At 44.8% G+C, this 16,139-nt stretch overlaps 2 protein-coding genes across 4 annotated transcripts in view; one reads left to right on the top strand and one right to left on the bottom strand.

Moving 5' to 3' along the window:
• Positions 1–15,882, bottom strand: part of LIMS2 (LIM zinc finger domain containing 2) — a 42,885-nt gene extending 27,003 nt beyond the window's left edge. Inside the window, exons 1-2 of one of the 3 annotated variants that reach the window (XM_070753068.1) lie at positions 10,730–15,882; positions 5,045–5,288 (exon numbers count right to left, since the gene is read on the bottom strand). In XM_070753068.1, coding sequence (XP_070609169.1) covers positions 5,045–5,055 — 11 coding nt within the window. In that variant the 5' untranslated portion in view covers positions 5,056–5,288; positions 10,730–15,882. Of the gene's footprint in view, positions 1–5,044; positions 5,289–7,220; positions 7,381–10,729 lie in introns of those variants that run through there. The other 2 variants (XM_070753070.1, XM_070753069.1) reach the window with 2 other exon arrangements.
• SFT2D3 (SFT2 domain containing 3) lies at positions 10,717–14,147 on the top strand. The gene has a single exon (XM_070753071.1). It carries the CDS (start codon positions 11,764–11,766, stop codon positions 12,400–12,402), a length of 639 nt encoding a protein of 212 aa, XP_070609172.1. The 5' UTR covers positions 10,717–11,763; the 3' UTR covers positions 12,403–14,147.
• Positions 15,883–16,139: the final 257 nt, after the last annotated feature.

Raw genomic sequence — 16,139 nt, 5'->3', positions numbered from 1 at the left:
CAAATTAAATAGATGGATGGATAGATAGATAGTGATTTCACATGTGTTTAAAAAAAACAATTAAAATATTCACTGCAAATGCCTCACTATGTATTACACTGTCTGTTAAAGAGAAATGAAACATGCTTGTCTGAACTATGCATAAAGAATATACACTGCTCAAAAAAAATAAAGGGTACACTTAAACAACACAATATAATTCCAAGTGTAAATCAAACGTCTGTGAAATCAAACTGTCCTCTTAGGAAGCAACACAGATTGACAATCAATTTCACACGCTGTTGTGCACATTCAACTTGCACAGAACAAAGTATTCAATGAGAATATTTCATTCATTCAGATCTAGGATATGTTATTTTGGTATTCCCTTAATTTTTTTAAAGCAGTATATTTTTTGAAAATTAAACAATTTCCAAAGATTATCGATTTTTTTACAAGGGAATCTCATATATTTTAAAGACAGAAATTATATGGAAGCTTTGCCCAGTTTGAAGGATTAAAATTCCTGTTTCTTTTGCAGTATGATCATGAATGCTGAACACAAAAATTAAACAAAGCATATTATAAACTTAATTTGATTGAAAAAAAATATAAATTGCTTATTTGTTGGCAAGTAAGGTAAGAGACATCTTATAAGTCTTGATGCAGTGCTAGTTACACTAACCTATTTTGATTTCAAGCGATGAAGGTTTCCATAGCAGGTTTCCTGTTTTTATATAGAACTGATGTTATCAGAGCCAAAACAGCACTTCCTTCAAGCAAACCTGGTTTTCCTTACTTTCCACTTCAAAGTACGGTAAGTCAAAGCAAACATTCCAAATATATCAGCAGCTGTTAATCTGATGAGGTATCTAAATAACCTACCCCAATATCCCAGTTTCCCTCTTTTTCTCATCATTCAATAGTGGCTCTATGCCACTCAGGCGCTCTTGTCGGCGTTGATAGAGTTTGGAAGATGTTAGTCCCCGAAGTCTCATGCCAGCCATGGCTCTTACCGCTGGGAAGAAAACTGCATGAGGATAACCGAATAGCAACTCTGAAGTAGAAACTCACAAGGTTCAGGAAATGAGTTTCTTCCAGAAAAACCTGTGTTCTTCTATTTGCTAATTAAAAGAAGTGACGTCCATTCTTTTCACGTACCACTTTTTCCTCAAGAACTATACAGATTCCTTGCCTGCTTTCCTTCTCTCTTCAATCCATCCCATGAATAATAATGTTATGTATTCAGAATTATACTTGTTAGCTAATTTAAAACACCATATTTCAAAATCCCCTTAATTCCTTCACCAAAAATCACATAAATCATGTGATAATAAATTATTAATGTAATAAATTACAAACAATACAATTGAGTAGCCATCTCAGAAAAGACAGCTGAGATTTTTTTAATAGTAGATATTTCATCAGTAAATAACAATGATATTAAAAATAGATCCTTTAATTTCAGCACTTCTTAACTAGTTTTGCATTAGTTATGCTCTAAAAAGTTTTATTTGTCACTAGAACAAAAAATGTTAGAAAGAAACAGAGTGGCTTTGAAACTCACTCCAAAAATCACATTCCAATTAAATATCAAGAAGCACAGTAAAGAAACATATCTTACATTCCTAACCCCTCCCTGCCTCCAGTCCATAATTCTAGACTCAGAAGGTCATTGACTCACATTGTTGCTTTCTTTACACCCACTTTGGAAAAAGTATCATGTTACACAAATTTGAGTCATAACCCTGAAGTTTACATTGTTTTGGTCAGTGTTCCCTCTAATTTTTTTTTTTGGGGGGGGGGGGGGGAAGTATAGTGTCTGAGCAGCAGTCCCTTCGGGACTGGGCGGCACAGAAATAATAAATAAATAAATAAACAAACAAACAAACAAACAAACAAATAAAAAACCCACCCTGTTTTGCCTCAGAGAATTTCAAAATAAAATACTGTACTGTGTGTCCATAACAGTGAGCTCATAATAGGGCAACTCTATCAATATCAAAATGCCACTTAAATAGTTGAGCTAGTTTCAAACTAGATTTTGATTTTCTTTCTCTCTTCCTTACTCCCATTCTTTTTCTTTCTCTTTTCCTTCCTCTCTTTTTTCTATCTGTTTCTCTCTCTTCCTCTCTTCCTCTCTCTCTCCTTTCCTCTCACTCTTTCCCTCTCGGCTTCTGGGCAGGTTTGGAAAACTCTGAGTTGATGATGATTTTTAAGTGAGCGATTGCTCACTGCTCAGCTTAGAGGGAACTATGGTTTTGGTGATATGGTCTTCCCTAATCTTCTCTCCTTTATCTATTGTTCTATTAACATTTATTATCATATTTTAAAAAGTTATTTTTAACAATCTCCATAATATAAGTATTGATTTTATTAAGATTGTTGGTAGCAGTATTACTAATAATCTTTTAAAGCAATTATTGCCAAAGGCTCAGCAAAGTAGCCTTATAAATTCTCCCATTTCTGGACTAATTGTTTTCACAGACCTAGAAATGAAAGATCTTGGGTATGCTATGAGTGTTCATTATCTAATTTGCTATTATCAGACATAGACATACTGTACTGTATTTACATGTCTTAGTCAGAAGGTCTTTATCTATTAAATCTCATCAGTCATCTATTAAATGATCAAGATTAATCCAAGTAAGGAAAATGTCAAGTTTTTCCAAGTAAGAACAATTATATGTTTACCGGATTGTGTTATATTTATTACATAGGATAAGACTTGTAATGACTCATGTATGCTACTTCTCTGCTAGTCTGCCCTACTGTCATAATCCATTAATAATGGGTTTATAATTGTTTTGGCAGATATAGTTTCAAAAGATGTGATAATTTATATCAGAACAGGGTCAGAAATACTGAATCAGTAACAATGAAAATTGTTCAAGCAGGTTCAAGACCCACTGCGGTGAACTCCCATTACTTGCCCCAGCTTCTGCCCACCTAGCAGTTTGAAAGCATGCAAATGGGAGTAGATAAATAGGTACCACTTTGATGGGAAGATAACAGTGTTCGTTGTGCCTCAATATAGAGTTATGCTGCCACATGACTACAGAAATATATTTAGATGATATTGGGCCCCTTCAGTTTTAGAGTGGAGATGAACTTAGTTGTTAGAAGGAGATGACTCCTTACATTTAGATATGACTAGACAGGAGAAACCTTTATCTTTACTTGTTTTGCTTGGAAGTATTTATGTGTTTTCATTATAATTTAGCTCAATTTTATACCAAAAAGTTTATGAACACTTGTACCACATATTTTTTAAAAATCATGTAAGTAAGAAATGTTCGGAACATTATTTTCTGAATTTGCTAGAATTTATACTCCAAAACACAAAAAATAGGCTAAAATTTCACTATTGGGTTAATAGAGTCACATCATTACAGAATCTCATGATTTATTCTTGCTATTTCCCCATTGTTTGTATTTTTTGATAGGAATGAAAATGCAGAATTTGTATTTTTCCAATAATAATAACAGCATAATAAGCAAATAATATAATAGTAAGAGCAAATATAATTGCCTTCATAAAACTCTAAATGTCAGGTGCATTACACACACAGAAGATTTCCTCAGAATGCATGCCTTTATCTCAAATAAAAGGAAGGAAGCTCATCTTAGCACAGTACAAGAGATCTTCCCAGCTGCCCACTTGAAAAGTGAAATGCTTTAGCCTTCAACATTTGCAAGGGAAACAAGGTATTGGAGAAGGAATTAGAAACAGTGTCATGGATGATTTAATAAAAAGGAATTGATCTATAAACAGTTGGGGGGGGGAGAGAATCCATAAAACAAGGGGAATTTGACTTCAAAAACAGCCCACTCCAAGAAATAGTAATACAGTAATGTTAATTAGAAATATTGTATAAAACTATTTTTATTTAACCTGTATTTATGTTTTCAATCACTGCTATCTCAATTGTGCATTTTTATGCAACTTGGAACCTCTTTACAGCAGAGTTGCTCCAAATAACGGCAGACTAAAATCAGACCAAATTCTGCCCAGAACCTTTTAATGCCGTTTACAGGTTTTTCCTGAGAAATTCTTTTAACAATCTATTTGAATAATTCTGCATTTTTACTGGTTTTGCCATTAAATGCTCTGCTCTTCCCAACATACATTTGCGCAGCATTCACTCTACTCAACTGTGTTTTATTATTTTAAATTATTTTATAGATAGTAAATGAGCACAAATTTACAATGAGATACAATCAATTCAATATTGAAAACATGTATAATTTTAAAGGTCCAAGGAGGCAAATAATAAAGTCTAAGATTTAAACTGGTTACTGAAGAGTCAAAGGACAGGATAAAAGCTTTCACCTTCCTTCACCCTCTTTGCTATACTCACTATTCTATTAGTTGTTGTTGTTGTTGTTATTTTTATTATCTAATAAGACCTGCATAAGATTATTTAAGAGAAAACCAGCCCCAAGAAGTAAGTGTATTTGACATTTCACTAGTTTAATTAACAGGGAATATAGCAGCAGTATATTGCCTTTTTTCCAGCACCCCCCCCCCCTGATTTTCCAGTCTAGGATTGAAAAACTGGATTTCCCTATGGTCTCCCAACTAAGTGCACATCAGGATTGATGCCCCGGTTCCTTTTCTGCCACCAGCCAAAGTCAGGGGCTGCCATCTGCTGTTGACAACAAGCATTTGGTTTTTCAAGGCTTCCTCAAGCAAAAATAATCACATCGCATATAAGAGAAATGAGCGGTTTCAGCCAGAAGAGGGAAAGAAAGTTCATCCCCTCAGTAAATATGCGGTAGTACAGAGGTCAGCGGGCAAAGCAGCTTTCTCTCCAGCTAGCAGTCACGATTCACAACTCCCCTCAGCCCACCCTGTAATATCACGAGTGGAAAACCCGACAATTCCCTTTTAAATCCCGCGAAGAGGGATTTCTATCAGCTACTCAGCCACCCGGGGCAGCGGTGGCGGAGCGTGCGCGGTCCAGTGGAAGAAGGAGCCGAAGCTGTTTCGGCGTTTCGACGGTACCCGCCCTGGCAAGTGAAGCCCCACAGGGCTTCCAGGCGACTGTATTTCTCCTCTTACCTGCCCGTCATGGCGGCCGAGGGTCCAAAGCACTCTTGGCCAGAGAGCTTCGGTGCGGGGGTCGTGAGGGGAGAGCCTCGAGCAGCGCGCTAGAGTATCTCCGGTCGGTCCCGACTGCAGCAGCCCCGCAGCACCGCCCGCTCTTGTCCTCCGCCCGGTGCTGGCTGCCGTGGCGGGCCGCCCCTCTAGGTCAGGACAGGCGGCCGGATCTTCCTCCCGCCCCTCGGCCCGGCACATATTTTTCCTAGAAAGGGAATGAAATAATAAATAATGAAATCGCTAGGGCGGCGGTCCTGTGCGGTGGGACTTCACAGTGCCGAGGGGTGGAAAGCAAATCGCAGCTACGATACGGCTACGGCTTGCTTGCCCTTACTCCGGAGACGCTCTAAAGAGCTTGGTAGGATTTATTTTATTTTATTTATTTATTTTTATTTATTTATCAGATTTGTATGCCGCCCCTCTCGGTAGACTCGGGGCGACTAACAACAATAATAGGACAATATAAACAAATCCAATATTTAAGTTTAAGTAAAATTTAAAAACCCTAATTTGAGAAACCAATCATACATACAGACATACCAAGCATAAATTTTATAAGCCTAGGGGGAAGGGAATATCTCAATTCCCCCATGCCTGACAACAGAGGTGGGTTTTAAGGAGCTTACGAAAGGCAAGGAGGGTGGGGGCAACTCTGATCTCTGGGAGGAGTTGGTTCCAGAGGGTCGGGGCCGCCACAGAGAAGGCTCTTCCCCTGGGTCCCGCCAGACGACATTGTTTAGTTGACGGGACCCGGAGGCGGCCAACTCTGTGGGACCTAACTGGTCGCTGGATTGGAGCGACGACTATTAAAACCACAGTGGAGGTCTCGTTTTGTGCCATTGTATGTCACAATTTTGGGGGGAATATTCTTAATATCCCAGTAAAAAAATTGTAAAGCTTCCCATCTCACAAAACGGGACTCTAGACAACAATTTGTTGAGTGACTGTTCAAAGTTAACAACGGTACCGAAAAAGTGACATGAGCATTTTTCAAAAAACTGTCCCAGAATCTCCATGGTCACATGATTAAAATTCAGATGCTTGGCAGTTGATTTGTCTTTATGAGGGCTGCAGCGCCCTGGGGCCATGTGACCCCTTTTGCGGCCTTTTGACAAGCAAAGTCAATGGGGGAGCCAGATTCACGTAATAATCATGTGACTAACTCAACAACTGCAATAATTAACAACTATGGCAAGAAACGTCATAAAATGGGGCAAAATTCACTAAAAAATGTCTCATTTGGCAACATAAATTTTGGGCTCAGTTGTGGTCATAAGTCGAGGACTACCTATGCAACAGTAGAGCTATTGTGTTTTTAGTTTAGTGGTTCTCATTTTAGTTCATTATGTCCCAACAGCCACTATTACAGAATATATTTATGAAATTTGTTTCCAGTCCATGTTGCTTAGAAGTGGCTCTATGCAATGTACAACATTAAAAGCTGTACAACCATTAAAATATACATCTATAAGCCCAATAAAAATACAGGTTACAACTAAAACGTGGGGAGAGAGGGCACAGAATGTACAGGGGAGGGGGGAGGGTAGATTTGCTATCTTCAGTAGTACTCCCCCAATATGGTCAATATTGGTCATATCAAGGTAAAATAAAGAAAATGATTTATGCATGCATTCTATTTTGTCAGAATATGAGAAAAAAATTAACAATATAAAGTTAATTCAATAATATTGTTAACACTTATTAAATTATTAATTTAAGTATTAATACAATTAAATTATGATATTTAAACAAAAATAATTTTCATTACTGGTAAAGTTGTAATGAATATATATCTAGCACATGGGGACTGAAGGATCCTACAAATTTTTAGCTCTTTTTCAGTGATGAGCTTGGGGAATTTGAAAACCTGAGGTTTTGTGTTTTCAGGAGCCTGGATGCAAGAGTGCATTGCCAGAAGTACATGAATTAGTATATATCTATAATCAATATACAGTGATCCCTCTATTATCGCGAGGGTTCCGTTCCAAGACCCCTCGCGATAATCGATTTTTTGGGATGTAGTGGTGCGGAAGTAAAAACACCATCTGCGCATGCGCGCCCCTTTTTCCATGGCTGCGCATGCGCAGATGGTGTTTTTACTTCCACACCTGGGAAGACCCAGCAGCTGAGGAGCCACCTGCCTGCCCGCTTTTCCGCCGCTTTTCCGCTTGTCCGGCTGCCGCTTTTCCGCCCGCCGCTTGTCCGCCGCTTTTCCGCTTGTCCGCCCGCTGCTTTTCCGCCGCTTGTCCGGCCGCCGCTTGCCCGCCGCTTGTCTGGCCGCCGCTTGTCTGCCGCTTGTCCGGCCGCCGCTTGTCTGCCGCTTGTCCGGCCGCCGCTTGTCCGCCGCTCTGGGAGTTGAAGACCCAGGGAAGGTTCCTTCGGCCGCCCAGCAGTTAATCTGCTCGTCAGCGCAGTAGCAGCGAGGAGCCGAAGATGGGGTTTCCCCGTTGCCCACGCAAAGGGGAAACCCCATCTTCGGCTCCTCGCTGCTACTGCGCTGTCGAGCAGATCAGCTGCTGGGCAGCCGAAGGAACCTTCCCTGGGTACCGCCCGCGGCTCGAGAGCAAGAGGGGGAGAGATAGAGAAAGAGAGAGAAGGAAAGAAAGAGATGAGAGAGGGAGGAAGAGAGTGTGAGAGAGGAAGAAGCAAGATAGAGAAAGAGAGAGAGAAAGAAAGATGAGAAAGGAAGGGAGTGACGTCATCGGGTGGAAAAATCGCGATATAGCGTTTCGCAAAGATCAAGATCGCGAAACTCGAGGGATCACTGTACTGTATTATGAGGCTAGATATCTGGAACTGGAGTATGTTGTAAATGAGCCTGGGGTGCACATACAATATTGAAGAGTCACTGCAATAATAACCCAACCTTATTCTACTGGATTTTGCTTCCTGAACACTTTTGGACATGTCTTATAGATTTTTGGCTGCTAATCATGAAAATAAATTGTAATTTAACCTATCTCATACCATTTTATAAAAATCTGTTTTTACAAAATGGCTATACAGTGATCCCCCGCTCGTTGCGAGGGTTCCGTTCCAGGAGCCCCCGCAACGAGCGGGTTTTCGCGAAGTAGCGATGCGGAAGTAAAAACACCGTCTGCGCATGTGCAGACGGTGTTTTTACTCCCACAGCGCTAGCGAGGAGCCGAAGATTGAGGACTCAGCTCGGAAGCTGCACGGGTGTTTTAAAAGGTCTCCGCCGGCATGGGGGGCTTCTTAGCACCCCCCCAAACCCGAGTTGGGGGTTCGGGAGGTGGTAGGAAGCCCCCCATGCCGGCGGAGACCTTTTAAAACACCCGTGCAGCTTCCGAGCTGAGTCCTCAAGCCAAGCGCAGAAGTTAGCCTTGAATCCCTTTGAATCCCGCCGCTTCTGCTGGATACGGGCGATGGGGGGGCGAGCTGCCACAGCCCCTGGCTTCCGCGTTGCTCGTCCCACCCACCGCCCGTATCCAGCAGAAGCTGCTGGATTCAAAGTGCTGCTGGGAGCCGCAGGCGAAAGGAGCTCGGGCATCGGAGCGCGGCGCCAGGCATTGTTCTCCGGACCCCGCCCGCTCAGCCCCGCGGCGGCCCTTTCCCTCTCCAGGCTGCGGGCGGGGTCCGGAGAACAATGCCCGAGCTCCTTTCGCCTGCGGCTCCCAGCCCACCGCCTGTCTCCTGCTGCCCGGTTTAGCCAGGACACGAGCGGCGAAATGACTTGGAGGAATGTGAAGATGAAACCGGCCGGTTTCAGCTTCACATTCCTCCAAGTCATTTCGCCGCTCGTGTCCTGGCTAAACCGGGCAGCAGGAGACAGGCTTTGAGTTTTGGCTGCGGGGGGAGAAGTAGGACTTTCCTAACTCCCTCGCCCCGCAGCCAAAACTCAAAGCCTGTCTCCAACGCGTGCTACGATCTTCCGGGCGAGCCAGGCTCAGCGGATCAAGGCAGCCGCTTGGGCCGAGAGGAGCCGGCCTTGATCCGCTGAGCCTGGCTGGCCCGGAAGATCGTAGCGCGCGTTGGCGGATCAAGGCCGGCTCCTCTCGGCCCAAGCGGCTGCCTTCCGTCACTGAGCCTGGGGTCCCGCGCCCCGGATCGGGCGGCTGCTGCTTTGCAAAGAGGCGCTTTTTTCCCTCCCAGCCCCGCGTGCAGATCCCGCGCGGCTTTTGTGTGTGTGTGTTTGTGATCTTTCCACGCGCTTTTGCGAGTTGTGCAAATTGGCGCTTTCGCTTCTTCCCCGCGCTCGGCTTCCTCCTTTTTTATTCCTTTGTTTGCCGGCGGCTCCAGGGCGCCCGCCGGGCCCGGCTTGCTTTGACCTCTCCCGGGCGGCCTCGGCATCCTTGGCGGCGAGCGGGGATCTTCCCCCCGCGAACGCAGGCAGGTGGTTGCGCGTGGCGCCCCGGGCTTTTTTAGGGGGGGTGTTTTTTATCCCCGTCTGCACCGGCTTTGCCAGGCTGCGATCGGGCGCTTGGAAGGGGAAGAGAAGCGTTGACAGACGCGGCGAACTTCCAGGGCTGGGGGTTTTTTATTTGCGCCCCGAGGGAGGAAGAGCCCCCGAAGTGACCCGCAGGAGCCGGGCGAAGCGGGCAGGCGGCGATCGCAAGACGCCGGCTTGGCTGCCGGGCTTTTCCGCCGGCACCTGAAGTGGAGCCCCCTTGGCCAAGCGCTCTGGGCGGCCGTCGCATCGGGCAGCCCGGGAGACCCCCGTCCGGCGCGCTACGATCTGGTCCCGCCCGATCCTCCTCCCTGAGGCAGCTCGCCCTCCCATGGCCGCTTCCTCCACCCTCTATTGCAAGCCCTCGCCACCGCAGCCAACGCGCGCTGCGATCTTCAAGCTGCCTTCCGTGACTGAGCCTGGCTGGCCCGGAAGATCGTAGCGCGCGTTGGCTGCAGCGGCGAGCGAAGCCAAGCCGGCAGCAATGTCGCCGCCGGTGCAGCCAACACGCGCTACGATCTTCCGGGCCAGCCAGGCTCAGTCACGGAAGGCAGCTGCTTGGCCCGGGATGCTGGGCCGAAAGGAGCCGGGCTTGAAGATCGCAGCGCGCGTTGGCTGCGGTGGCGAGGGCTTGCAATAGAGGGTGGAGGAAGCGGCCATGGGAGGGCGAGCTGCCTCAGGGAGGAGGATCGGGCGGGACCAGGTGGGGGCTGGAATTTCTCCGCCAGGGCGAAGGGCGGGCGAGCGGGTGCTGGGGAGGGCTTCTCGCCCTCCCGACAGCAAGAGGGGGGAGCGAACGGCGTGGGCAGGCGAAGGGCGGGCGAGCGGCAGCGAGGAGTTTGCGTGGGCGGTGGGGAAACTCCTCGCTGACGCCAGCAAGAGGGGGAAGACCCAGGGAAGCCGCTGCCATCTACGCATGCGTGCCCGGCACGCATGCGTAGATGGTATTTTTGACTTCCGGGTTGAAAAATAGCGAAGTACCCTGTTCGCAATGGTTGGGGACGCAATAAACGGGGGATCACTGTATAGACTTGTTCAGTATTTGGTGACTATGCTGCATGCATGAAAGAAACACAAAAACATTCAGTACACCAAGTACAACTGAAATATTGTGGAGAATTTAAAAGTAATGGTTCTGCTGCTTGGAATGCAGCTCAGATATATCAAATACTGTTGTTGTTACTTATGTAAATGGGAGAAATATGGAAGAGAATGACATTATATTAAAAAGAAATTACCATTTTCAAAGAATTTGGTTCCAGCAGAGAAAAATTTGGTACATGAACCACTTGTTGACACACACACCCCAAATATTTTTGTCTTCACTTCACACACCTTACATAGAACTCTGAAAATTTTTGCAAAGGTGATGAGCAAGATAGAAGATGTTTCCAAGAATAACTGATGCCAAGATTAAGGAAAGTATTTTTGTTGGGCCACAATCAAGATAGCCATCAATGACAAGCAATTCAAAGATTTGCTATTGGGGCAGCAGAAAATCGCCCAGAAAGGATTACTGTATTTTGAATGCTGATGGAACAGAGAAAGTATGCTCACTACAACTGTGCTAATAATATCACCACTTTTTTTGTCCGTTTGATTACTGATATGACGTCATTTCAATTCCTAGTGATCACACATTTTGCCCATGACTTTCGGGTCTTTTTGTCCTATTGCTTAGAAATTATGAAGCATTGATCAAACTGAAAATAAAGAACCCCTACTCTAGGGCCATAATGTCCCCGCTATTGAGCCACAGTAAAGTAACCTAACATACTTAAACAAGGAGCACAACCGCTTGGGTATTATCACGGCTACAGTTCAAAGCTCCACCCTTTGCCTAGCAACTGCCAACCGAATCATGTCTTTCCCCCGCGACTTTAAGAACGCGGAAGTACCTCCCGCGTTTCGCCTGCCTTCTGCGAATGCGCAGTTGATATCTTTGAGGCCGAAAGGGTGAGGTGGACTTGCCAGGCCAAAGGAGGCCCAGAAAACGTTGTCGTTCAGGCGCCAGCGAGGAGGTGGGAGAGTCGCGCGTGACGAACCGTTGCGCGCGCGCAGGCAGTTGCCTGAGCGAGGATCACGTGTTTGAAGTTGGTGCCTGGTTTTGTTTTTAAAGAGACCTAATCAAGGCGGCAGATTGCCTGTTTTAAAGCAGTGCCGCTTTTGCTAAGGCGGCTGCGTCCCGCCGATCTAGAAGCACCGCAGAGCAGCCTCCTCGACCGTCCATTGTCTTCGCCTCCCGCCTGTTCCTGAGAGACTTCTCGCCAAGATGGCAGATCTGAACCGGCAACTGCAAGAATATTTAGCTCAGTCCAAAGGCGGCGGCTCGACGGTTCTGTCAGTTCCTCCGGCCCCTCCTCAAGACGAGGCGGAAGAAACCGGCTCGGGATTGGGCGCCTGGCTGCGGCACATGAACCCTTTCCCCGCGACAGGAACGCGGTCGGGGGCGGCCGAGCCGGATCCGGAGCCGTGGCTGCCGACAGGGGTGTCCCGTTGGCAGAGACTGGTGGGGAGCGCTCTGTGCCTGCTGCTGGCTGCTCTCTGTTTCGGCCTGGCCGCGCTTTATGGCTCGCTCCTGCTGCTTCGGAAGTTCGCGCTGCTGTGGTCCTTGGGCTCGACCTTCGCCTTGGGAGCCGCTGCTTTCTTGCGGGGCCCAAGCCGCCTCCTGGGCGAGCCTGACCGCCGCGGCCTGGCCCTCCTGTATTTGGGCTCCGTGGGCGGGACTCTGTACGCCGCCCTCGGGCTCCGAAGTACGCCCCTCACGGTGCTGTGCGCCATGGTCCAACTGGGAGCCGGAGGCGCCTACTTGTTTTCCTCGTTGCCTGGCGGGGCGGCGGGGTTGCGCTACGTCGGCGGCTTCCTGGGGGGCTTCGTGCGACGAAGTGTTTCTAAAGCGCTCCCGGTGTGAGTTACTCTGTCGTCGGAAGTCCCAGCTCCCGGGCTTGGGAAGGCTGTTCCGTGAGGAGGTACCTCGGGCCGCTTTTCAAAGGAACGGCGCAGAGCAGGATATGAAATCTGAATCCCGGGAATCCTTGAATAGAAAGATTCTTCTGATACGACTTTGTGAATTCCAGGAGACAAAAGACCGGGAAGATAATTCAGTTGCCTCACTTGTGTCTGTTTGACTGATGAGAAGTATTAAAAGTATTAAAACAATAGATGTGACTTAAGACTGAACTACCTACACTGGCGGGTGGAAAGAGCCAAAGGTTTTGTAGAGTCTGTGTGTTCTTCCGACCATTGCACAACTACCCCGTTAACCATTGTTAAAATTAACTCTGCCTTTCCCTTTTTGTTCCTTATATACATGTAAAACCTCTGAAATCATTATCCTACAACCTATACTACTAAGTTCATACCCCAAGTCATTTACAAAAAGTACATCTTTCGGGGACAGATCATTTGTGCCAAGATGTATAATAGTATCAAGATCAGATTCTTTACTGGTGTTCTTGACTATCTTAAGAATACACCTCTTGTTTCTGCTGGCAGTAGCACCTGGCAGACACCTGACCTCTTTCAAAACCTTGATATCCTTTTCTAAATTTACATTCCTTACAATTGAATCACCAACCAGAAAGTAGCTTCTCTTTTTGGTTACCTTGCTGCTCTTGTGTGACTGATGTGTAATACCCGATTCACACTTTCCCCTTTCCAAAATAAGTTTTTCCTCTTGGATTACTCTTGGACTATAAAAAGGCAGCTTAATACTTTACTTTACCTATTCCAGTTATTGAAATATTTTCCCTCTTCTGACACAATTTTTGGGTGGGTGTGATTAGGATGCTTTGTCAATAATTTAATTAATGGTGTTATTAGACTGGGGTTTGCCCAGCTGCTATTAGCCTTTGAACTGTTGTGATTACAACTTCTCCATTTCCGTTAGTGGTACTGCCTATTGGCCACTTTGTCCTGGACTGTAGAACAGACCTGGGTTAGATGAGGTTATGTATATCGTTTGTTAGAGATGTGTTCCCTTAGATTATTATCTATAGCATGTAAAGTCATACACATGAATATATTTTCTGTACATGTTCTGGAATTCCATTTCTCAAAGTTTTGCCTTGTTGATCATTCCCACCTCTTTTTACTCAACGCTCCTCTTCTGCATTCCAACAGTGCTTTTGCATCTGTTATGTATTTTTGAATATCCAGAAGAAACAACCCACTAGTGTCAACTGTCTCACCCTCTTGCCATCTCTCATTTTACCTTGCTGTATTTCTTGTTTCACATCTGTCAAGAGTGCTAGATTGATGGTCAAAGGTGAGCTGATGGACTAGTCAGAAATGCAAAGCATCTTGGTCCTTGTGACCTATCCCTTGGGGACCTTGATAGATACACTAAATATTTGCTCCAGACACCCATTTTGTCTGCATGGTGGGAAAGAGCTTTCCCACTGAGAAGCTACTGTCAGTGAATCATTAGCAGAAGGCTGCCTTGTATAAGACTCCTTTCTATTGCTTTCCTACTAGCCCCCTCCTACGTTTTAACTGGGTCTGGATCTGGCTATCAGAAATATTTGCCCTGAATACAAATTAGGGCAAGCAATTTTTTTTTCCTGAGGGAAGTGAATAATCAGTAGGAGAAATGGACTGAGAGGAAACTTCAAATTATTTTGCTTTAATTGTCCTGTATTAAAAGTGTAAAAACAACCCAGTTTTGCATTATTACTGCATCTACAAACTACATAAATTCGGGGTTGGTCTCACAGTTTTGCAGTGCAATGTACAGTTTATTTCTCTTAAAATTATAGCCTGCAAAGCGTATCCCTTACATGTTTTGAAGTCAATAACATTAAATCTAGGGAAGTATGTTTAAATTTAAAATTAAATATTGAATAAACTAGCACAGTCTAGAAAATAATTTCTAACAGGTTAAATGCAGATAGTCCTCAACTTACAACAGTTCATTGAGTGATCAGTTAAAATGGCACTGAAAAATGTGACGTATTACCATATTTCATAGTTAAGATCTTTGCATCATCCCCATGATCATCTTATCAAAATTCAGATGCTTGGCCGCTGGTTCATATTTATTTACTATTCCCCAAGGTCATGTGATCACATTTGCTAATAAGCAAAGCCAGATTCACTTAACAACTGGGTTACTAACATGTCAACTGCGGCGATTCACTTAACTGTGGCAAGAAAGGTGGAAAAACCAGACAAAACTTACTTAACAAATTTTTTACTTAACAGACATTTTGGGCTCAATTGGTCGTAAGTCGAGGACTACCTGTACATGCAATAAGTGTCTAAACTAAGAAAGGTCTTATGTCATAGGGCAGTGATGGTGAACCTTTTCTCCCTTGGGTGGCAAAAGAGTGTGGATGCATGCTATCGCACATGCGTTAGTGCCCATACCCTTAATTCAATGCCTGGGAGAGGGCAAAAAGAGTTTCCCCTGCCCCCATGGAGGCCAGAAACAGCCTGTTTCCCAACTTCTTCTGGGCCCAGTAACCTCATGTTTCACTCTCCCCAGGCTCCAAAGGCTTCCTTCGAGTTGGGGGAGGGTAGAAACACCCTCTATCATCCCCCCAGAGGCTACCTGGAATCCAAAAATGCTCTCCCAGAACCTCTGTGAGCCAAAAATCAACTGGCTGGCACACACATGCACGCTGGAGTTGAGCTAGGACAATGGCTTACGTGCCAGCAGATATGGCTCCGCGTGCCACCTGTGGCACCCATGCCATAGGTTCGCCATCACTGTCATAGGGGGTTTATTAATGAAAGGAACAATGTATAAGCAAATGCTTATAATTAAGTGAAAAAAATCTAGAGCTCTGCCTAGACTATTCAGAAGCAAGTCTTGCTGAGTGTAGTGGCACTCGTGCATTAAGAAGGAATCAATTAATTAATAAAATGGTAATTTTAAATTTAAATTGGCATTGCCGATTGATGTGTGCATATGTCATGTAATCAAAAATAGCTGTGAATCATAACGTTGCTAAATATTTAACTGGAACAGATTTTCATGGAATCATTTAAAAGATGATTTGAAGAAGTTTCAATTAGACAATTACAAACAAACTTGTATGAGTTTCCCCCCCAGCCATAGTCTCACAGAACTGCTACAATTTCAAATGGAACCTAACAGTTCTGCGGAATTCTAGTTCAGAACGGCTGTTCTATTCCCTGGTATAATGTGACATGGCGGAAAACTTTATTTTAAACACTTTTTAATAGAATGTCTAAAATTTAATGTGTTTTTACATTTTATGTAGTAATCAAAGGACATGGAAGTATGTTGTGCCAAATTTAAATTCTTGTGCATATGAGGATAACTACTGTTCAGTGATGTTTAACCCCTGGGATTTATCAAGAATTTGTTTAAAATGTTATACTTTTACTATTTTCTATATTTTCTTATTAAATTTGATCTTAATTTTTCACTGGAATGAAAATTAGTTTTATGTCTACTGGCTTAGGGCAAGAAAAATGAGAGATTATTGTATTAATGAAATAAATCTGAAAGGCAACACATAACTTGCCACAGGTAAACTCCACATAGCCAACTGCGTATAGGGACAACTCGCCACAGTTATCTGCCTGGCAGCCAGAGGGAGAGCTGGGTGAGCAGGTGGGTAGAGCACAGGACTGTTGGGGCAGCCAGTGGGGAGGTGGCCACGTCTGGAGCTTCCCATT

The sequence above is a fragment of the Erythrolamprus reginae genome, chromosome 5 (genome assembly GCF_031021105.1).
Source record: "Erythrolamprus reginae isolate rEryReg1 chromosome 5, rEryReg1.hap1, whole genome shotgun sequence".
Classification (NCBI taxonomy): domain Eukaryota; kingdom Metazoa; phylum Chordata; class Lepidosauria; order Squamata; family Dipsadidae; genus Erythrolamprus; species Erythrolamprus reginae.
Note: the sequence above shows the minus strand (reverse complement) of the source record. Positions and strands in the feature narration are given on the sequence as shown.